A 22,324-nucleotide genomic window follows, 5' to 3' on the forward strand; every position below is an offset into this window, starting at 1 on the left:
TTGACGCTAAATTCTATCGCTAAACCGGATGACATTTCGCCCCATATTCCCGATTGAGAGAGAGTCTACTGTACAGTGCTCGCTCTGTTATCCGGACGATTGGGGGACAAAATGACAGATGTCCGCTTCGTTATCCGGATAATTTTTTCGAATTTGTTCAACGTCTCGAAAATATATTACAAGATTCTTTTGGTTTTTTTTTGTAGAATTATAGAATAAAAATTTTGAAGAAGATTAACAAGACATATAGTAAAGTGGGGTAACCGGATCAACCGGATCGTTTTCCGAAGAGTGCCACTTAAACGCTTGTTTTTGGACTGATGAAATTCTTTTTTGCTTCTTCTAAATCCATAGAATTATTCACTGTTTCATTCAGAAACATAATATAAAAAAATTATCAAAAATATTAAAGAAAATTTATAAAATAATGATAATACTGAAATAAGTCAGCATGCACTAACTGGGTCACCTTTTCGTTAATTCACTTTTATTTAAACCTTTGGATTTAAAATACTTTTTTTCGCAGGGAAAAAACAATAAATGTTTTCAATCAACCAGCTGTCATTAGCGAAAATATCAGTGCTAGAAAATTTTTAGTGAAGAATCCAGCTGGCACAAGATTAAAATGAGTCGATTACACTTACTTATTTAATGGATAAAAATATTACTTTTGCTTTTTCTCAAACTTGAATAGTTATATTATGTTACTGTAGTGACTATATTACGGAAATAAAAATAAAAATATTATTTTAAGTGGATTAATCATAAACGATCCAGATAGCGAAGCGCCCAGATTAGCACACTTGACTGTATTTGTCGATTTTTTGAAACGCGTTCTGGCGGAAAAGTGTCCAAATTCATTGAATGTACTTCAGCAATTTTAGAATTCTTTTCATATTATCCGGGGCGTGGGGGGGGAGTTCCCGGTCAAAATCCTGATAGCTAAAATTCCAAAAGCCAAAATCCCGAAGGCCAAAAACCGGATAAGGCCGAAATACCGCACGCTAAAACCCCGATTAGCTGAAGTTCCGAATTGATCTAAACTAAATCCTCAAAAAGCGAAAATCCCGAGTTGTTCAAAGTGTCATAGCGGTCATAGCTACTAACACGATTGCACCTGAACTTGCTGGAGGCACAGGGAAATTATGAGTGTTTTATAAAATTATTATTCGAGATTTCGATCCATTCAAAATTATGTGTTTTCAGGATTTTGACTTTCGGATTTTTACCGGTACCAAATTATCTAGATCTGTTTTTGGCATTTTGGTCATGTTACTACGATTCGTTGCTTTTCGTGGACCTTCGGTGTCTTCGGCTACCTCTTTCTCATTATCCGAAACAGATACTGTGGATAGAGGTCACAAACTTTACTGTTTTTTGCTTTAATTGTGAGAAAAGTTTTTCAAAAATAAGCAAATTAGAGTTAGCTGAAATTCAAAAAGCTTTAAAAACTCTGACGTAGGTTATCTTTATCTATAAAATTAAAGACAATATTTTAAAATTAACAGTCTTTCACAGGCTTCACAGAGGCTCTACTGGGATTTAACTTCAAAACAAAAGAGATTGAACTTGTAATACCCCAAAAAATCTATTAACCATCACAATCGAATTTATCTCGGAAACTGAAAGAAATAAAAGTATTAAAATTTGCAATCCTTTCAATGCCTTTTACTTGGTGTCTACATAGTTACTAGAAGCAATTTTCGTCAAAAATTCCTTTTTTTTTTTTAAAAAATCTGACGTTTCTGCCTATATGGATAAGGGAAATTTTCTTTAAAAAGGCATTTTTTAAAGAAATTTCTACTGCAGTAGATTCTCGCAAATTCGGCTCTTTTAAGATCGGGCTACTTTTTAATTCGGGCGGCAGTTACATTTGAAAAAATTTTGTTGTCATTTTTCAAATGTATGATTTATCAAATGAATCAAATATACTCAAATTTAGCATGGTTTATCTTAGTTTTGATGTAATTTGGCATTATTAAGGGATGAAAAAAAATCGTTGCATTACAAAAAGTTTGTCGCCCGAATTTCTCTCTAATTCGGGTGACATTTCGGTCCCAAATGCCCGAATTTGAGAGAATTTACTATAGTATGTAGAGAAGCCATAAGAGTACACTGAGCTCTCCGATATTCGGGTGATTGGGAACGAAAATAACAGATAGAAACTCATGCGAGAAGGAGGATTTCTGACATTCTTATGTGTTTGACAGCTGTCATCCGAATATCCAGGAGCCGAATATCGGGCAGTTCTGTGTACTTTCTCAAAATTCTGCCAGGTAGACAATTTTTGATGAAAGATCTCCCAATGTATAAAGGTTTTTAGACGTGTTATAAGCTTAAAGCTTTAATATTCGATTAAACCTTTTCCGAATTTATTCTTTACTTCGAACAGCTACTTGTTTGATTTAGTATTAAAAATCCAAATTTTTGTATCTAAATATGCAAGACAATGTTAATAAAATCCATCATAAAGGTCTTTAGAATTTCCATTTAAAATGGCGACTAAACAATTAAGTTGATATTTCTAATAGTACCTTTATTCAATAATCGAATTATGTACAGAAAAAAATTTACCTCAATAATGAACCTTTCCACCTAAAATTCTTTTCAAAATTTTCAAGTGATAATTTCTGATAATTCTTGTCATTTACTCAAAAATGTGAATAATAAAATGATAATGTGGATGATATCGATGAACTTATCAAATGAGCTTAAGATTGAAAGAAGAAAGGTAGATCAAAGGGGGAGAAAAAAATATCTATTTATTATGGGATGGAGGAAGGCAAAATTTGGATAAGGGATATCATCACGCCTGTTTAGGATGGGCCACGGGCGGTGGAGGGGCTGGCTTGAAACACTGCAGCAGGAAGGCTGTGTAGATGACAAAGGCCACGGAGATGGCTAGTAGGGCGTACATGAAGATATTCAGCTCAGGCTGTCGGAAGCGATTCTTCCGCAGCCACTCTAGCACCTCACTTTCCACCTTTAAGTTGCCTCGATAGATGCTCGGGAAGCGCTTCCGGAAATACACAAGGGCTGGAAGCTTAGTGACGCCCCATTTCCGTGCGTACCTAGTATCGGCCATCTTGACAAATGTTATATCGAGATTGTCTGTTTCGCTGTCGATAGTCTCTAGTTTTTCGAGAACGATGTCACTCTCTTCATCGTCGCGTTCATCTGCAATCAAAGCTTTCTATCAAACCGAATTCTGTAACAGATTTTTGAAGAAACTTACAGAAATACACTGTGAGGAAGTCATTCTCATCCAGTAACTTATCTAGCATCTTTCTGTTGACGTCTTCAATTTCATTTTTGATTTCAAAGACATCCTGCGAAGTTAACCAAGATATGATCTTTTCATGTTGTGTAAGATCTCCGTCGTAGTGGATTGGAACGCGTTTCCTAAAATTGAAGTACTGTTGATTAGACATGATCTTTGATTTTGCAAACGATGAAGATCCCTTACCTAAAGTAGATTAGAGATGGAATATTGACAACTTCGTATTTCTCAACGGCTTCTGCACTGGCAATCTTAACAAAATCAATTCCGAAGAGATCGGCTTCACCATCAATAAGTTCTAGTTCTTCGAGAATTTCTTCACATTCATCACAATCTTCATCATCTGAAACAGATATATAACTTTGGGGTTTCGATCGCAATTTCGTATAAGGAAGCTATGACTTACAGAAGAATACAACGAGAAGTGTTGATTCTTCCATTAGACGTTCAAGCATACGATCATTGACTTCTTCAATTTCGTCCTCTAGTTCTCTGTTGTCATCGTCAATCAACCATTCGAGGACAGATTCTTCATTCTGAAGATCTCCTTCGTAAATTAACGGATTTCCATTTCTGAAATCAAGATCTTTAATTGATCGGTTATTGTGAAGAGAAACTCTTCTTACCTAAAGTAGACCATTGCTGGGAAGGTTTTAATGGAATACCGCTTGGCAAGCTGAGGATCCTGGATTTTCACCATGTGAATTCCAAAGACATCACACTCGTCATCTATTAGCTCTAGTCCCTCTAGGATCTGATCACAGATGTTGCAATTTATTTTGTCTATGCAGAGATAGGGAAGCAAATTTAGATCCTTATTGTAGGATAAAATTTGGTTTAGGAATAGATCAAATTAAACTCCACACGCACACACTCTGGGAAGATTGTTTAGTGCAGAGAAGGGACCACTATTCAATTCAGGTTTCTTAGTGGTGCCAAGCTGAACAACAGCTTAGACTTCAGGAAACTGTCATTAGGTTTTCCTTGAAATCGTAATAATTAACTGAGGAAGTTTGCCACTCCAGTTAGTTGATCATTCCAGCAGGCTTTAGTATGTTCCGAATCAATCCGAAACCTAGCTAACCTAACTTGTAGGTCTGATTCAGTTGAACTAAGTTTGTTAACGGTTTTACCCCCGGTATACCGCTTGAACTACAAAAACGGACTGATACAATCCGTATTTCGGATTTGAATGAAACTTCAAGATTTGCAAACAATTCCGAAGGAACCAAATTGAACCCTCTGGCTTTTAAAGCTTGAAAACTTTAGCTGCATCTCGAAAGGCATTAGGGAGCACTGAAAGCGCGAACTAATAAGTTCGTATCGCGAAGCCCTCTTGGTTAGTGTAGCATGTTGTATACCTTGAAGGGCCACTTCGAGACGCTTTCGTAGCTTGTACTTGGAGACCAGCGTGCGCGTGTTAGCTAGCGCCCTCGTGGTATTTTGTATGGTGAAGGCATTGTTGGCAAGTGGTGAGCAGAGTGTTCTACAGTAGGCTGGTGATTTTTTGTAGTTTGGAGGCACTATTTGGTTTGGGCGCATCAGGAGGGATCACAACATGCGAAATGGGGGGAATTTCACAAATTAAAATATCATTCGTACGAAAACTATTAAATCTTTTTTTCAGTCACAGGGGATTACAGAGAAATCAAAACCACGGTCTCTGATCAAAGTTTTTTTTTTAACGTATCTCTACGTGAGAGTTGTGGTTGGGAGTAAGAAGCAAGAAAAAAATCAAAATAAAAATTTTGTTAGGTGCGTTAGTTCAAGGACTTACAGAAGTAGACTGCCAGGTAGGTTGTCTCTTCTACCATTGTTTCCAACATTGCTCGTGTGATGAGTTCTATTCGGTCCTCTGTTCGCTGTGTTATTAACCATTGCAGAACTTCTTCTTCTTCGTGTAATTGACCTTTTTGGATGGATTAAGTTAGTTTGAAGGTGGGTTACAAGTTAGATTTGAGTTGATTACCTTCGAAAACATTCGGAATTCCTCCTTCAAAGTAAACCAGAGCGGGATAGTCAAGGACGCCGTATTCCTCAGCAACGCTGAAGTCTTTCGTTTTTACGAAGACTATTCCATGTCGATCGCAGTCATCATCGATATTTTCCAGTTCTTCTAGGATTCCCGCGCAATTTTCACACTCATCGTTGTCTAGAAGATCAGAAAGAGTTCAGATGTTAGGAAAATAGATTGGTTGACTAAGCTAACAGATCAGACATGAAGTCAAAGACACAACAAAGCGGATGAGCAAACTTTCTACAGACAAGCTACATCTAGAGGGTATCTACAATTGGCCATATTATTGCCAATGATAAGTCAGACACTAAGTAGTACTAAAGTGAAAACATAGTGAGTTGACGGCACTTGAGGTGTATCTTAACGTTGGAAGGATGCGCACCGGGAACACCACAAATCATTTTTGGTTCTCATATCTCGGCTAAAGAAAAAAAAATCTCTGACAAAGAGAGGATCGCAAGGCACTACGATTGCCTTGCGATGTCTTTTGCAAATACCCTCTTCGTGGTGCTCCTGAACAGGTGGTTGACCCTCATGACATCCCGTTGGCTGCTGAGCCGCCGTGGCATTTGCCTCACGTTCCTTTTTCATACGTGCTTTTCGCATTGCTTTTGAGTTGCATATGTCGCACTGTGTCTTATTCCCTGGTAAGTGGTTTAATGTAAATATTTTAGCTTTAGTTCAACATTTAAGAAGCGTTTCCATCATGTTATTAAACTCACAAGATTGTTTTATCAAATGTTTTTTTTTTCAAACAATTTGTGATTATGATTTTTGTATTAGTGGCAACAAAATTTTGCCTACGTACAGCAATTGCGCGACATTGATTTTTTTAATAAAAACATGTAGGTATTCTAGGGATACTCACAGAAAAAGATTGCTAGAGAATTAGATTCCTCAATCATGGACATTAGCTTGGCACCTTCCAAATCTTCTATGACGTCTCCACCAGGATCTTTCTGAGTTAGGAGCCAGTTGAGGATATCTTGTTCTTCGTAGATGTCACCGGCGTAGATTACGGGTTCTTTTGAGGTTGATTTGAAGAATACAATTGCAGGTAGAGCGAATACGCCGATTTCTTTGGCCATCTTACGGTCGTCGATCTTAACGAAGTCAATTCCAGCTCGGTCAGCTTCGTCGTCGATATGTTCGATTTCGGTTAGAACCCTCGGACACTGCTTGCAATCTTCACTGTCTGTTTAATATGAAGAAATTTCAGAGATCAGCTAGGATCAGTAGGATATTTGGAGGAACCTTATACAACTAAACTTAACGGTTAAGGCATTTTGTGACTTAGTACATTTAGTATCCTCAAACTTAGTTCTAGAAGATGAAAATACTTCAGAAACTTCACAATTTTCATCGAAGCTTTGCGTAGCTTTTAAAGCTTTAATAGGTTTAGGTTTGGTTTTAGGTTCTTGGTATGTGTTTTGCAATAATGCGGGCGTGTATTCATGAAGTGACTACTCACAGAAGAATACGGCGACATATTCAGAGTTTTGACGGATTTTCTGGAACATTTTACGATTAACCTGCTCAATATGATCGGTCATTTCCATATTTTCGGGATTGGTTAACCAATCTAGGAGTTCTTCTTCATCATCGAGATCTCCGTCGTAGTTGATTGGTTTGCCCTTGCGGAAGTATGTTAGTCCTGGTGGATTTCGGTATCCATACTTCTTGGCCATAAGTTTGTCGTTGCACTTGGCGATGGTTATACCGTATTCTGCTGCTTCATCGTCGATCAGTTCCAAATGCCTTAGGATCTTGAAGGCTTCATGATCTTCTTCGACGACTTTTGAGATAGAAATAGTCATTGAGAAACTTCTAAAGAATATCAAATAGAAAAGCCTTACAGAACATTACAGCCAAGAAGTCCTTGGTGTTGATGTATTCAAACAAGGTTTCCCGATCTATTTCTGGAATACTGGAATCTGTCTTTTGTTTCACCATCCAATCTAGAACTTCCCTCTCATCCTCGATATCACCTAAAAGATTAAATTGGAAACGGTTTTGAAGGTGTGTTGATTGAAAAGAAGATGGATGCTAACGGATTTTTTCATACCTCATCCTGCAGTGGTCTTTTCTATCGTTCAATTTTTCATTTTATCAATAAATCAACCAAAACAATGAACGTCGTATTAGTGGATTAATGATAGAAGTAGTAATAAAATAGTAAATTTAAAGTCAACAATATTTAACAATTTATTCTTTTTTTTTAAATATATCAATTAGAAAAAATATAGTCTAACAGTTCTTATTTCAATTTGTCCGTTTTCTTCCTACAATTTTTTTCTTTTATTTTCCAAAATTTCTGGTTTGAAACATTTCGTTCCTGTTGCGTTAGTTTAGCTTGAAAGTAATGCTTATTTTTTTTTGATCTGAAATTTAACTCTGAGAAGATATCTAGAGTGATACAAAAAAAACTTGTCTAAAAGTTTCATGTCCTTTTTTTAAATAATTCATACCAATAGTACGTTCCTTAACTATTTCAGAGACATTTCTTCTTTTAACAATATTCTTCGTGAGGTTTCTGCTTTTTGTACAATTAGTTGATAGAGCTTTATTTGTAAGTGTATAATGAAGTAGTAGAATTTTAGAATTATGTTCACGAGACTTTTACAAGAATCACAGAGAAAATAGAGAAATTTACAAAAAAAAAAGAGAATGAAACATGTGGATGAATAAGAAGAAAATGCTACTAAGAAATGATAAAAAGTACTACGAAAAAAAAAACAATGTGTGACTAGAATGATCAGCAAATTGTAATAAAAAATTTCGCGACTTTTCGGGGCTTTGATGTTGATTCACGGAAAATTCTATTACAATTTTTAATCTAAAGAAAAAAAGCTATAAATAATTTGTATAAAATGTGTGAGATGACTAGAGATGAGAAAAATGATAAGCAATGATTTAGCAATTCAAAAAAATGACACTGTAAAATTTAAGCTTAGATTATTAGAAGTAAAACACAACCACAATTTTAAATTAATCAATCAACAGTGTGTCAACAATTCGTAGGCTTCAACTTTAACAACAAATTCTCAACAATTGTCTTCAACAATTTCAATATTTACAAGAGTCTTGAGTGTTTCTCCATTTGAGAACCAATCTTTTCAACAAATTTTGCTATCACAATAGCTAAAGTTTTCTTTTTTGGAGCTTATTAAACGATGCGTTTTAACTATAAAGTCGTTATAGCTCCACAAATTTCTAAAAATTTTTTCTACGATCAAAAAAAAAAATTGAAAGCTACGCGTTTTTGTTCTTCCTAAGTGTGTGTTTAACCCTGCAGTAAGGGTTCGACCAAACTAGATAAGCCTAGTACTTTAAAGTTTTCTAACTACGTTTGTCTTTCGTACCGTTTAGGGTAAAGTGGTACAAGTTGGATAGGGCTTTTTTTCTTGATAAATTTAGTACTTCATTTTTATTTGTATATTTTTAATGCTTTACTTTTATAATTTGATTCCTTGTGCTTAAAAAAACAAATTTAGTACTGTATTTATTAAGAAAAAAGCCATGTCCAACTTGTACCGGCGAATTGTCCAACTTATATCACTTTACCCTATGTGAAACTATTTAGTCGAACCCGTTAAATCAGAAAAAAAAATAAAAATAAATTTCATGAAATTCAGAGCAAAATGCATCACTATTGTTTCCTTGAGTGTTTAACCTGCTTTTGGACATTAAAGTCTTTTATCAGAGAAATAATTCTTTAAGAGGTCTATGATAGGGCTTGGTTGAGTAAACCTAGCATAATAAAGCATCTCTGAGATATGGTGGTATGTTGTACGAAAAAAAAAGTGTATTGGGCAGGAAAATTCTTCCTCAAAGCACAAGAAGGTGATCAAAATTCAGGGTCAACATTGTAAAATTTTTCTTTCAAAAGTCCAAAATTTTGTCCTATAGAGGGGTATCTTCACCACCAATTGAGTCCAATGCCGAAAAGTCCTTTCTGACCCTTGACATTTTTGTCTTTGGCACCTTTGGAGACCAAAGCTTGCCTGGCACTTGGTTTGGTATCCTTGATCACCTTCCTGTCATCAACGCTGTCTTTTTTTGAGGTCTTCTTGGTTACACTGGGATTTGGAACTGGCTTTAATGGGGTGTCCTGTTTTTTGGGTTTTGTTGTGGTTTTAGTATCGGTTTTGGATGCTGGTGAATTAAATTTGAAACTACCACCGGAGTTTTTTTTATCCTGACTATGTCCAATTTTGGCCGCTGTCATTTTGGGCACCCTGGTGGAGCGTTCCAACTTGGTGGGACAACACTGGAAGGGTCGATATTCGTGGGGTACGTAGTTTGAACCCTTTTTCGCATTTCCGCTGTGACCGAGTCCCACGAAGAAGCATCCGTCATCTGTTCAACAATAGATAACAAAAACATTTTGTCAGTTTTGTCAGGAGAGAAAAAGATGTTCTTTTTTTTTACTTCATCTTGCAAACAAACTTATTAACAAATTCTATATAAAAAAATTATAAGGAATTGTAACGCTCATTCTTCACTTGGGTTTTCTTCTTTCACTTAATCTTCAATCATCTTCAAAAACACTTGAATGTAAAACTTTTGGTTAGTACTAAAGAATGTAAGAAGAAATTATTGTGTCAATTGAACTTGGCCTTGTATCTTCACTAGAAGATCCTTTAAAACAAGAAAAAAAAAACATCTATGGCTACAGAAATCTTTTATGTTGGACACATATCTTGCTTCAGGGAATAGTTAACGGAAGAGATAAAAAAAAGAGATGAAATATACAAGTTAATATCAACTGACAAAATGTTTTTGACTGCTGACAAATGACGTTGCCAAAGTATATCTAATCTAAATATTTTTGGATCCTCAAATTCCATCAACTAACAATACATTTTCATATATATTTATATCTTCTTTTGGTAACGAAATGTCTCATGATTGCAACTGTTGATAACAAAATCAAAACATTGTGTCAGCTTAAAGAAAAAGTAAAATTTTAAAATTTCAAAGTTAGTGGTAAGAAATAAAACGTCTCTTGTAGTCTTAAGAACTATTTAGAGCGACAGTCAAAATATTGAGATGTTTCTTAATCTTTTGGATGAAATTGTTTTTTGGACTTTATGGATATAGTGAGAACTTGCTAAAACCGGATGAGGAAATATAGGAATGAAGAGTTGGATTTAACTTTCAGATCTGAATTATCTTCGGAATGGGGTTTAATATTTAGGGATTTCTCATACTTTCATCGTCATCATCATTATCTTCATCATTGTCATTGTCATCTTCATCATCTTCATCGTTGTCTTCATCTTCATCATCGTTAGCATCGTCGTCATCATCGTTATCTTCGTCATCATTGTCCTCATCATCGTTATCTTCATCATCGTTATCTTCATCATCATTATCCTCATCATCGTTATCTTCATCATCATTATCCTCATCATCGTTATCTTCATCATCATTATCCTCATCATCGTTATCTTCATCATCGTTATCTTCATCATCGTTATCCTCATCATCATTATCTTCATCATCGTTATCATCATAATTATTGTCTTCATCGTCGTTATCTTCATCGTCATCTTCACCGTCTTCATCTTCGTCATCATCGTCATCGCCTAGTTTTATTCGACAAACTCTTTAAACGCTCTAAATTCAAAGGATTCTTTGACAGGATTTCAATGTTCATGCATTTTGTCCAGTATTAATGGAAAAAAAGAAATTAAGCCAATTCTATATTCTATCCTAAGTAACAGAATTTTAAAGTTTGAGATAATCTTCATTAGAATATCTTCAATTGTCGTTCATGGGATTTTTTTGGTTAAATGTTATGAAAAGGTATTAAAACAAAAACAAATTTGGAATTTTCTTACTCTTTTGATCGATTAGCCACTGCAGGACGCGGTTTTCGTTCTTGAGATTACCTAATGAATCAAAGATAGTGAAAATTACTTTCTGTTGATTATAAAGTTCATAGTCAATGTCTTACCATCATACATAATTGGAACGCCGGTTTCATAGTAAACCAGGGCTGGGAATGAGAATATTCCGATCTCATGGGCCAATTTGGCATCGCTGGACTTTACGAATTGAATACCATGTTTGTCTGTATCATCATCAATTGTCTCCAACTCTTCCAATATTCCTGGACATGAGGTGCACTTGTCGTCATCTGAAATACCAAGTTTTGCACAGCTCAAATACTTAATCAAGTGAATAAAGACAACTTACAGAAGAATACAGCTAAATGTTCAACTTCATTGATGAGCACTTGAAGAGTCTTCCTGTCAACAGTTTCAATCTCATCTGGAGGTGATTCGTAGAGATCAAGAACCCATTCGAGGATTTCTTCCTCCTTCATAAGGTTGCCCTTGTAAATTGTGCGGAATTTGTTGCGATAGAAGACAAGAGATGGAAGACTAGGAAGATCATATTCTTCTTGAATGCCATCATCTGAAGTCTTTACGAAGTCAATGTCTTTTTCTTCACATTCATCATCGATGTTCTCGAGTTCATTGATGATCTTCTGAGATTTCTTGTCACCTTCTTCATCTGAAAGATTACACAAAGTAAAACAGAATTGTAATACTCCATCTATTCGCGTAACTGATCAAACGTACAGAAGAATACTACGATATGATCATTTTCTCCCAGAATCTTCTCCAGCATCTTCACGTTCACCTCTTCAATCTTTCCGGGAATTTCAAGGGTGTTCTCATCAGTCAACCATGTTAAGATCTCATCTTCATCTTCACCACCTTTGTACAGGACTGGTTCTTTGTTGCGGAATAATACAACCTGTGGTAGATTGCGAATGTTGTATTTCTTCGCCAAGGAGACATCTTCAGTTCGCACGAAGATAATTCCAGCTTCATCAAGTTCATCATCGATGTTTTCTAGATCTTCAAGGAAGTTATCACATCTCTCGCCAGATTCGCAAGGTCCAGTGAAGTAAACCACAACGTACTCGTGTTCGTCAATTAGTTCTTGAAGGATCTCATCGGTGACTTCTTCAATTGAGGCAGTTTCTTTCTGAAGAAGGAGCCACTCAAGAACTTCATCTTCATTCATCAAATCTCCTGGGTAAACTGTTAGGAAGAAAGGAAGATATCAAAACCGATCCTGATCTATTGAGTTTGATTATTCTAAGTCAACTGAATCTTACCACTGGGGATCTTTTCTTCAAAGTACACAAGTGCTGGCAGGTGATCTAATCCGTATTCCTTAGCTTCTTCAGCGTTGTCAATTCTCACTATTACGATTCCTTCCTTTTCCAACTCATCATCAATGTTTTCCAATTCATTGAGAACCCGGATGTCTTGTTTGTCATCCTTGTCGTCTGTAAAATCAAAACATTGTTAAATGTTTCAAAGCGGTCAAAAACGGTTAAGCTTACAGAAGATGACGGCTAAATGGGCAGCAGACTCGATCAGTTTGTCTTTCATTTCGTCTGTGATTTCGGGTATTTCGGAATGTCTCTTTTGATGAATGAGCCATCCAAGAAGTTCATCGGCTTTGAGTAGATCACCTTCATAGACATGTGGTACACCTTTTTCGTAGAGTACCATTGTGGGTAGTTCGTCGATACCCCATTCCTTGGCTTCGTTGTCATCGTCGATCTTCACAAAAGCGATATCATTCTGATCGCATTCATCATCAATATTTTCCAGTTCTTCCAAGATCTTTGCGGATTGCTTCTGATCTTTGTCATCTGAAGAGAAACAAATCGGAAAGATTAACTAATCTGTCTGATTGTTAAGTAAACCATATTCTTACAAAACAATACAGCAACGTGATCCATCTTCTCAATGATCAGATCCAACATCTCATCAGTGATGTCTTCAATTTCATCAGCACTTGTTTGGCTCTCAAGCCATTTGAGAAGACCTTCTTCGTCATCGAGAGGACCTTCGTAAATTGTAGGGATACCATTTTCGAAGTACAATAACTTGGGTATTTTCTGGATTCCGTACTCCTTTGCTTCTTCAGCGTTGTCGATTTTCACAAAGAGAATACCCAGTGCGTCGCATTCATCGTCGATATTTTCCAGTTCTTCAAGGACTTTTTGCGACTTTCTATCATTGTTGTCATCTAGAATTGACCCATACATTGAGTAAGACATAGGAATTTATCTAGTTCTGAACCACTTACAGAATAGAACAGCTAAGTGCTTCCCTTCCTTTATAAGAGAATCCAGCATTTCATCTGTGACATCTTCAATTTCGTCCTCTTCCAATCGAGACAGAAGCCATTTCAGGATTTCATTTTCATCTTCCAAATCCCCATCATAAACTGAATACAATTGTAATCATTAGGATAACCTTTAAAAGTTGATAAACTGAAAATTTTATCTTACTGTTTGGTATCTGTTTCTCGAAGTAGACAATAGCTGGTACCTAGAAAATCACCGATAATTCCAAGAAATTATTATACCTCGTGCAAATGCCAAGAAAATATTTTGACTTTCATGCAATTTTGGGTGGTAAATAAAAAAAAAATATAAAGAAAGATGGGGTCGCGTGAAAATCTCAAGTCCCATTTCGGTTTTTCAGTTATAAATATATGGGGTGTGAAAAAAATAAACTGCATAATAAAGTCCCGTAAGAAGCACTAAAGAAGTGAGAAAATTATTTTTTTGGGAGTAGGGGGTATCTCGCAAAAGAAAAAAACTCAATCTCATTCCCACTTACTTCGAAATCGTCCTAAATTATTAAATTTATTTTAGTATGTCTCTTGTGGCTTGTTTTTTTCTTCAAAAATACATTATTTTACTGATTAATGATGGTACTCACCTCATCGAGTCCAAAAGCTTTGGCTGCTTTCTTGTCGTCAATCTTGACAAACTGGATACCGTGCCTGTCGCAGTCATCATCGATTTTTTCAAGCTCCTCCAATACCGTCATTGACTGATCATCTCCGTGATCATCTTCAAAGAAATGTTTTAAAGTTTTTTTTTTATTATTTTGTTATGCAAAATTGAAGGCTTGATTTTAGTAGGTACGCGAATATCTGTTCCCTTTACTTTTACGAAAATACGAAGGGGTTATACTTAAGCGTTATTAAACGAAGTGCGAGTTCTTTAATGAAAATTATAATGTGGTCTTAGAGGTCAGACTGTTTGAGGCAACGAATTAAGGTTTTCGGCGACCTATCCTTAACTTTAGCCTATCAGAGAAATTGACTTTTGTTTGTCCTTTTACATATTTATGATCGCTCCCTCAAAATCCGGTTTTTATTCGCTAGAAAACCATTTTATTTTGTTTTTGCAAAAACTATTCGAATGATGTCATGATAGATATATCGTACTTATTAAAGTTACATTACTAAATCGTTTTCTTGTGTAGATTTAACTGCTCGACTTAAAGATAGAGCAGTATAAACCTATTTTTTTCAACTTGTCACCGTTGTTGAGCTTAAACGGTAAATGATATTGACTTCAGCTTTTCGGCGACCCCCCCCCCCTCTTCCCCCTAAAAAAGTTTTTTTTTTACAGAATCTTTTTACCAAAACTACTTTTCATCCCCTTCAGCCCCTCTAAAATCATGTATTAGGTGAGATTCTTAATAAACTCACCTACTATTTTGTGGTATATCTCAAAATTTACCCTAGCAATTTCATTCATTTTTTGTATATCTTGTTAAACCAGGTTTGGTGAACATTTCGACCATAGACAATGAGTGGAGAAAAGGTCAGTCACTCCAGAGGGCTCAATTTTTAATGGAATTCTTTAATTTTTTTTAAGATCTTGAAATATTCAATTCTACTGTTATCGGATTCAATCGCTAATTAATCGATAAAGTACCGGTAATTGATTAATTTAAAGTAAATATTATCTTTTCTTTAATTATTCGGTGTTTTTTTTTTTGGATATAAATGTCAAACTGTGAGAGATATCGGCTTCTGGTCTTCGATGACTCCCTTTCAATTGACATTATCTAGTTCAACTGATGAAGAAATAATTTAATATTCCTTTGATACAAAAACAATAATTACTAACAATTTTATAATTATCATATATGAAAGTTATGACCTTTTAATTTTATGACTCTATGACTCTAGGCTCTTGATTCTATGCGACTTTAGAAAAGTGTTCACAATCAAATCCTTGACTTGCGAGCTAACCCCTGGTAAAGTGGTCTTCAAAGTAAAAGCCAAATTTCTACATTAGTAATCGTTACGCGATATGTGTCACAATTAAGGTGCGGGTTGTACATAGAACTCTAAGCCTTGTAAAGAGCAATGAATAGGGGAGACTGGGGCAAAAAGTCACAAATTAAAAATTTGAAAATTTGATATCTTCCAAGATAAAAGAGATAGCGGCTTAGTTTTTTTTTTCCATAAATGGCCTCCATAGACCTTTTTCAAAGTCGTAAGTTTCTTAGAATTCGAACAAGGAATTCAGAAAATAAAAAATATTTAAATTTTTAGTCCTATTTTTGAAATGTTTTCCTTACAACAGATATCAATTTTGACCTACTTATTTTACAAAATTGATGCACTGATAAATATTTCCTAAATGATTTGGATTCTTTGAATATGAAACCAACTATCTATTTTAGAATTTTACAAAGATTCTTTTCTCCAGAAATCCTTCTATTAAAAATGATCACTTGGGGTAGAAAGTAACAAAAGGTATGGAGCAAAAAGTAAGAGAGACCGAAGCAATTTCTGATGTTTCACGCCGAGAAGAAACGTCATTTCCGCATCTCGACGCTTTTTGTTTGCATTGGTCAAACGATTAGCAGTGTCTTGTGTGTGTGTTTTTTTTTCTAAAATAGCTTGAAAAGTGCTTTTTTCGTTCAGATCACTGTGTTTTAAAAAGGTGTAGAGGAATAAATTTCCTATGAAAATATGTCACCTATCTATTTTTTTCAATTTATGAAAGCCCGTAATAAAGCTAATCAAAATGTGATAATATCCCATACCTGGTACTATTTGCCCCAGCATTTTTGAGAATAATCACAAAATTACCTTTTAGAAAACAGCTCGATAAATGTATTTCCTTACAAAATAGAGGAATATTACTTTCACAAAGTTGTAGAGCAGTAAATTTCCTATAAGACTGAACTAAATTAGAAATTTCTGGGGCACTAGGGCAGCTTGTAAAAAAATAAAATATCCGTTTTGTGACTTTTTGCCCCAGTCTCCCCTAATCTAAATTTCCATCCAAAAACTTTTTCACAACTCGAAGTGTAAGCTTAGTTTGGAATTATTTTATGAGTTGGCTTAAAATAGTCAGATCTAATACCTAAGTCTAGTCATGGTCTGCGCCCTTTCGTAATTACTTATGCTTTTCTGGTCACTTTCTTGTTTATGCGCTGCCGATTACTCAATGGGATATGTTATCTCTTTATTACAAAGATTGATCTCTTCAACTCTCAGCACTATGTCATCGATAAATATTTCTTATTCAATCTTTATATGAGTGATTCCATATCGATGAATCAGAATATAAGTCGTGCAGCTCGATTTTTCACGAAATTCGTTTTATTTGATTTTGGATACTTCTTAATACCTCCTATCTTTCCTGTGATTATACTTAAAAGATAATTATTTTCGAAGTCACAGAGTCACATTTTAAATCTCAAAAATCCTATACTATACATGTAAAATCTCAGCTTCAAATGGCACTCCTGTAAAGTGCATATAGAGTGCCATCATGGTCTTTAGGCCGTCCTTAAATGCTAGAGTTAATTGCTGGACACACCTGTGGTTTAAGTCGAGAGACGCTTTAACGTAATTATAATCAAAATAATGATTAAACTACATTCCCATCAGTTTCCTACTGAGCCGTCTCTGGGCTTAAGTCGTAAGTCTGTCTAGGGCATTAAAGAAACGAAAACTCACAATCAAACTGTACAATCAAATTTTACAGTCTAAAAATATTCTAGGATCAGCTTGAGTCTATTTGGGCAATTTGAGCTCTTATTCTTATCGCTTTTGGAAGACTGAATGAATTAGATCCAATGAACCTCATGAAGTTAATAGAAAATAGTGAATAGTATTAATATTAACTATAGTTCACAAAATAGAATTTTTGCTTTAAGTTTGTACACTTTAAGTTTGTTCTTTTGGTCCACTTTGAGGTAATTGATATCTTGATATCAAACTTCCCCGCCCATTTTTTGATTGGGATCCCAATTTTTGGGATTTTAGGCATTAATTTCTAGACAATTCTAAAAATAAGACAGTTCAAAAGGACTTACAGAATAAAACTACTAAATTGTCTACATTGCCAATGAGAGTGTTGAGTGTCTTGGCAGTGACGTCTTCAATGATGTCTTCATCATCTCCCGTGGATTTGTTCTCAATCAACCACTCAAGAACATCCTCTTCACGCGACAATTCATCTTAAAAGACAAGAAAATGTTGTTAGGAACGTGCCTTTCGAGGGACAATATCTCCACTTACTTTCATAGATGATGGGAATTTGATGGCGATAGTAGACCAATTTCGGCAATGCTCCTAAATTGTACTCATCCGCCAAGTCTTCATCGTGAATTTTAACAAATCCAATTCCCAGCTGATCTGCCTCATCGTCGATATTTTCCAATTCCTGCAGAGCTCTGGCGCACTTTCTGCATTCGGTTTTATCTAAATTTGAACGATGAGGAGATGAATGGGATGAAAGAGGTTGTCCATTAGAAATCAATGTTACTAAAAAATGATTGTGCCAAGGTAAATGGCATGTGAATAAATTTTTTTTGTACATCTTGTTGATCAGGAGAAGACAAACAGAGCAGCGGAGGAGGTAAAAAAAAATGCCACCCACATGTAGTGGGAGGTCAGTTACAAAAATAGGCTGATATGAGAAGAAATCAAGAAGCCAGCAGCATGCAAATAAAAAAAAAGGAACAACCACAGACATTTAACAAACATTCGAGACACAATCTGTTGTGTTGAATAGATCATGAAATTCTATGCTTTTCCCTCAATTTGCAGGGAGAAGTTGTTAATGAAATTTTACAGCATGGTAAACCCATATTTTCATGTAAATACTATCTGATTTTTCGTAGTGGAAAGTAATCTAAACCAATGAAATTCAATCAGTTCAATTAGAAGGCTTTCAGACTGAAACTTTAGCCACTCCATCGGGAGTTTTCTTTATTTAAAATTCAATTGGTGTTTTTAATGTTTTTCCTTTGCGATTTTTTTGTGTGTGTGTTCATCTCTAATTGAGAAGATTCAGTTTGGTGGAGACAACTACACGGCAATTAATCACAATTGGATTAATGCCAGTATATTTTGCAACATTTTATTCATACTTCATGAATTGTCTCAATAATTTCTTCTAATGAGATTGTCGATGAAATGATTTTACAAGATATGCCACATTTACGGGATTTTATTTACAGAAAGGGCTTGTGCTTACTCATAGTTGCTAAAAGTGAAGTGTTTTTCTGGGGTAAAGGAAAGGAAATTAATGTCTGAGGAACACATGAAAAGAATATCCTTGAATTTTATGCATCTTTTTGCTGAAGATTCTGTTAAAATTGCTATCAAAAATTCCTACATTGTATTATTTGAAGTATTTTTCTAAAAAACTTACTCAAAGTTCACGGAAAAGTCCGTTTTTTAGGGATACTTTGAGCCATTTTCGTGTAGGAATGCAAAAACCAGGCGCCTCCATTTGGCTGAGATGGAGACGCCAGGTGGCTCTTAGTATTTTATTTTATTGGCCTGTAGGTTGGTTTTTATTTATTTTTGTTGTTTAGAAAAATTCGGAATTCATCTAAAAAATCTTATATTTATTTAAAATAAATTTATGATGCTGAATCGGCTGAATAAATGCATAAATAAGCGAGAGAAAAGTAACTACCAGGCGTCTCCACTCGCTTTGATGGAGCCGCCTGGTTAATAACTAATTATTTCCGTTCTAATGCAATTTCAACCGTTTCCTCCCAATTTTAACCACAAAAATGTTGGGAAAAAATAAAAAAAAATAATTTTATTATTCTCTCATGTGCTCCATAAATATTATCTCTTGAAGAAAAATTTTTCTTGGGGAATTTTGTGCATTTTTCTGGATTTTCGCGGTGCTTAAGACAATACGACAGAGGAAACACTTAAGAGAGAGAGAGAGAAAGAGTAGGAGGGGTGAGTGAAAATTAGGAGGGTAAAGAAAATTATAAGGAAAGAGAGTTGGGATGTGAACAAATCCACTTACTCGACATTCTTCCATGTCCTGATGGACATGTACTGTGCTCTGGACCTTGTTTTGTCATACAATAGCAACAGTACATGAAGATTATATTTCAACAAATATGTTTAATTGACGATCCATTTTATGTGGTGTGACCATACAAGATAACGAGATACACACACAGATTAAGTTTTTTTAAAATGTTTTTTTTTAATAACAGAAAAATAGATAAATTATAGTAAGAAGTCTTGGTATTTTTTTATTTAAAATTAAATGTGGTAAAAGTGAAATAATATAGAGTCCTCTAAATATAAGACAGACAAAAATTGCATAATAATAATGCTGTTATTTACATACTAAATTAAGATGGAATGTAACATAGAAACAAAGTCACAATTTTGATATTTTCTTCTTGTTCTTTCTGACCAAATGCTCAAAAATTGAATCATTTTTTTTTTGTGAAGTATCTGAGAATTTTCATCTCACACTTTTTAAAACTAAATCTAATTGTGTTGTGAAAGAAAAAGAATTTCTTTTTTTTTGTCTAGAGAAATTTGTCTCTTTCTCGGTGACAGAAAAAATAGTTATAATAGAGAGAAAAAAAGATGATGATTATATTTAGAATCAATTTGGTGGAAAATTTATATGACAAGATACTCACAGAAGAGCACAGCAATGTAATCGGTGTCTTCGACGATCTTTGAGAGGATCTTTGCATTGACCTCTTCAATGCGATCGGGCAGATCCATGGCTTCCAGTGATGTGAGAAAATCCAAAACAGCCTCACTATCCATGATATCTCCATCGAAGATGATTGGATGCTTATCACTGAAAAATCAAACATTTAGAAAAGTTCCCATTAAATAGGTAGGGCAGGGTTTTCAGGCTTTTCACATATTCTGGCTTCGCATACTTCATTTTTCTTATATTCTATGAGAAAAATACGAAGTGTTCGAAGCCAGAATGTGTGCAAAGCCTGAAAACCTTCCCCTAATTTGTCAAAAAAAAACTTACCGGAAGTAGGTGAGAGCTGGGAAATTTTTAATGCCATACTGCTTGGCGAGTCGTTTGTCGTTTATTTTAACAAAATCCACACCGAAAGAATCGGTGTCATCGTCGATTTGTTCGAGTTCGGCTAAAACTTTGTCGCAAGTCACACAACTTCGTGCATCTGCAAGTACAATCAAGAATTTACGGATGATTTTTCAAAATTAAAATAAATCTATCAGAACTTAAAAATAAAAAAATTTTGCATTTGGAAGCCATTTTGTCAATAAATTCTTAAATAAGATCTTCAAAGAACATACAGTGGCTACAATTTAAGAAAGGACAATTACTTTGAATCTCTTAGGCGTTTATATTTCGTTTGTTATATAGATACATTTTTAACATTATAACAGAAGATGAAGACACTAGTATAGAATGACTTAAGCTTAACAGCTCTTTTCCAAAATTTTTATTTTTAATGTACTATTTTTCTAAACAAATTACCATCACTCACACACAAATTAAGTAAGGACAGTGGGAATTTTGATAAAAAAAATAGGAATTCAAATAGGAAAACTCAAAATTTGAAGATTACTTATTGCGCAATGTCAAACAATGATGAATTAAAGGTCAATCAGTGAACAGATAAAGTTTTCAACGTGTAAACATGATAAATGTTCTATTAGAGACTCTATTAAACTTTTTGCAATTTTGCAAGGTCTTTGGACCAATCGAACAAATAACTTAAAGTCAACAATACAATAACTCAGTACTTTGAAATTATGCAATAAGCTAAAAATGCATAGGGGAAACTGGGGCACCACCAAACACGGGGTAGCACCAAACACTGCGATTTTTTAATCAGATATTCGTCTTCTGAGAACAAAGCCTATAGGAATTTATAGGCACTATAGGTATGCTTGTCCATTGAAGAAATGGTCGAGATTATCCAAGTAGTTTAGAAATAAAAATTAATGCACGGAGGTAGCACGTGTTTGGTGGTGCCCCAGTTTCCCCTAATCTTTAGATAATTATCTGAAAAATTTGTGGCGGAAAAACTTCTCAGAGATATCCTCGAAGAGATGGAAACACATTACGATGGATTATATACCTTGGCAGGATGGGAAAAGTGACTCCGTGAATATCCTTGAAAAATTGAAGAAAAGAAAATCGAAAAGTCCTGTTTTTGGTTAAGCATAAGGGTTTTCAACCTTTTTCTTTGAATTTATGGTCACTAATGACAACAATCTTACGATTTTAGAGATTTTAACGGAGTCATCATTCTCATCCTTCCAAAGTATAGTCGATCGTAATCAGCAACCATCTCGTCGAGGACATCTCTGAGGGGTTTTTCCTAAATTCTAAATTTTTGGTTTCTTTAAACTGTTGATTCGATTGGTTCAAAGACTATCCCCAGAAGTCTGAAATGCAAATACTGCATTGCGTTAAGCCTTGGGGTTCCGGTCAAAATCACGAAAGCCAAAATCAGTAACGCCAAAATCCTGAATGAGCCAAAATCCCGAATTCTTAAAAGTGCCATAGCTAAGGAAAGCAAAAGGAAATTTTCTTATATAATTCCATCTCTTTCAGGATTTTGAACATTCGAGAATTTGGCTTTCGGGATTTGGGCTGCCTCCGAATCCTTATTAATTTCGATAATTTTGCAAGGTCATCTCTGATCTTAACGATAATTTCAAGCTCCCGGAAAGTCAAAAATGAAACAGAGCCTCTAACAGAACATTTTTCCATGTTCGCGTCTTCCCAAAATTATATGTGTTTATGGGTTGGTCCTCAATTTAGCAACGATAAACATTAAGTGCTAAAACTTGCAAATTTTAAGCTTTTCTGTTTAAATTTCTATTTTTTTTAATCAAAATTATCACTGTCCCTACTTAAGTTGTGCGTGAATATTTAGTAAAATAGT

The 22,324-nt window shown here is 34.9% G+C and overlaps 1 protein-coding gene across 12 annotated transcripts in view; it reads right to left on the reverse strand.

Moving 5' to 3' along the window:
- Positions 1-2,515: 2,515 nt before the first annotated feature.
- LOC129804839 (uncharacterized) overlaps positions 2,516-22,324 on the reverse strand; it is a 30,363-nt gene continuing 10,554 nt past the window's right edge. The window contains exons 2-28 of one of the 12 annotated variants that reach the window (XM_055852479.1): positions 20,428-20,584; positions 20,075-20,241; positions 19,438-19,482; positions 17,682-17,864; positions 17,477-17,620; positions 14,063-14,196; positions 13,961-13,972; positions 13,627-13,666; positions 13,422-13,562; positions 13,047-13,361; positions 12,667-12,981; positions 12,436-12,609; positions 11,891-12,358; positions 11,502-11,822; positions 11,260-11,442; positions 7,154-7,285; positions 6,769-7,092; positions 6,166-6,492; positions 5,795-5,941; positions 5,250-5,432; positions 5,058-5,189; positions 4,642-4,803; positions 3,907-4,063; positions 3,687-3,853; positions 3,467-3,623; positions 3,236-3,402; positions 2,516-3,177 (exon numbers count right to left, since the gene is read on the reverse strand). In XM_055852479.1, the coding sequence (XP_055708454.1) occupies positions 2,807-3,177; positions 3,236-3,402; positions 3,467-3,623; positions 3,687-3,853; positions 3,907-4,063; positions 4,642-4,803; positions 5,058-5,189; positions 5,250-5,432; positions 5,795-5,941; positions 6,166-6,492; positions 6,769-7,092; positions 7,154-7,285; positions 11,260-11,442; positions 11,502-11,822; positions 11,891-12,358; positions 12,436-12,609; positions 12,667-12,981; positions 13,047-13,361; positions 13,422-13,562; positions 13,627-13,666; positions 13,961-13,972; positions 14,063-14,196; positions 17,477-17,620; positions 17,682-17,864; positions 19,438-19,482; positions 20,075-20,241; positions 20,428-20,584 (5,225 nt within the window). In that variant the 3' untranslated portion in view covers positions 2,516-2,806. Of the gene's footprint in view, positions 3,178-3,235; positions 3,403-3,466; positions 3,624-3,686; positions 3,854-3,906; positions 4,064-4,641; positions 4,804-5,057; positions 5,190-5,249; positions 5,433-5,794; positions 5,942-6,165; positions 6,493-6,768; positions 7,093-7,153; positions 7,286-7,477; positions 9,657-10,510; positions 10,889-11,143; positions 11,195-11,259; positions 11,443-11,501; positions 11,823-11,890; positions 12,359-12,435; positions 12,610-12,666; positions 12,982-13,046; positions 13,362-13,421; positions 13,563-13,626; positions 13,667-13,960; positions 13,973-14,062; positions 14,197-17,476; positions 17,621-17,681; positions 17,865-19,437; positions 19,483-20,074; positions 20,242-20,427; positions 20,585-22,324 lie in introns of those variants that run through there. The other 11 variants (XM_055852482.1, XM_055852480.1, XM_055852484.1 and 8 more) reach the window with 11 other exon arrangements.

The sequence above is a fragment of the Phlebotomus papatasi genome, chromosome 2, assembly GCF_024763615.1.
Source record: "Phlebotomus papatasi isolate M1 chromosome 2, Ppap_2.1, whole genome shotgun sequence".
NCBI classification, from domain to species: Eukaryota; Metazoa; Arthropoda; class Insecta; order Diptera; family Psychodidae; genus Phlebotomus; species Phlebotomus papatasi.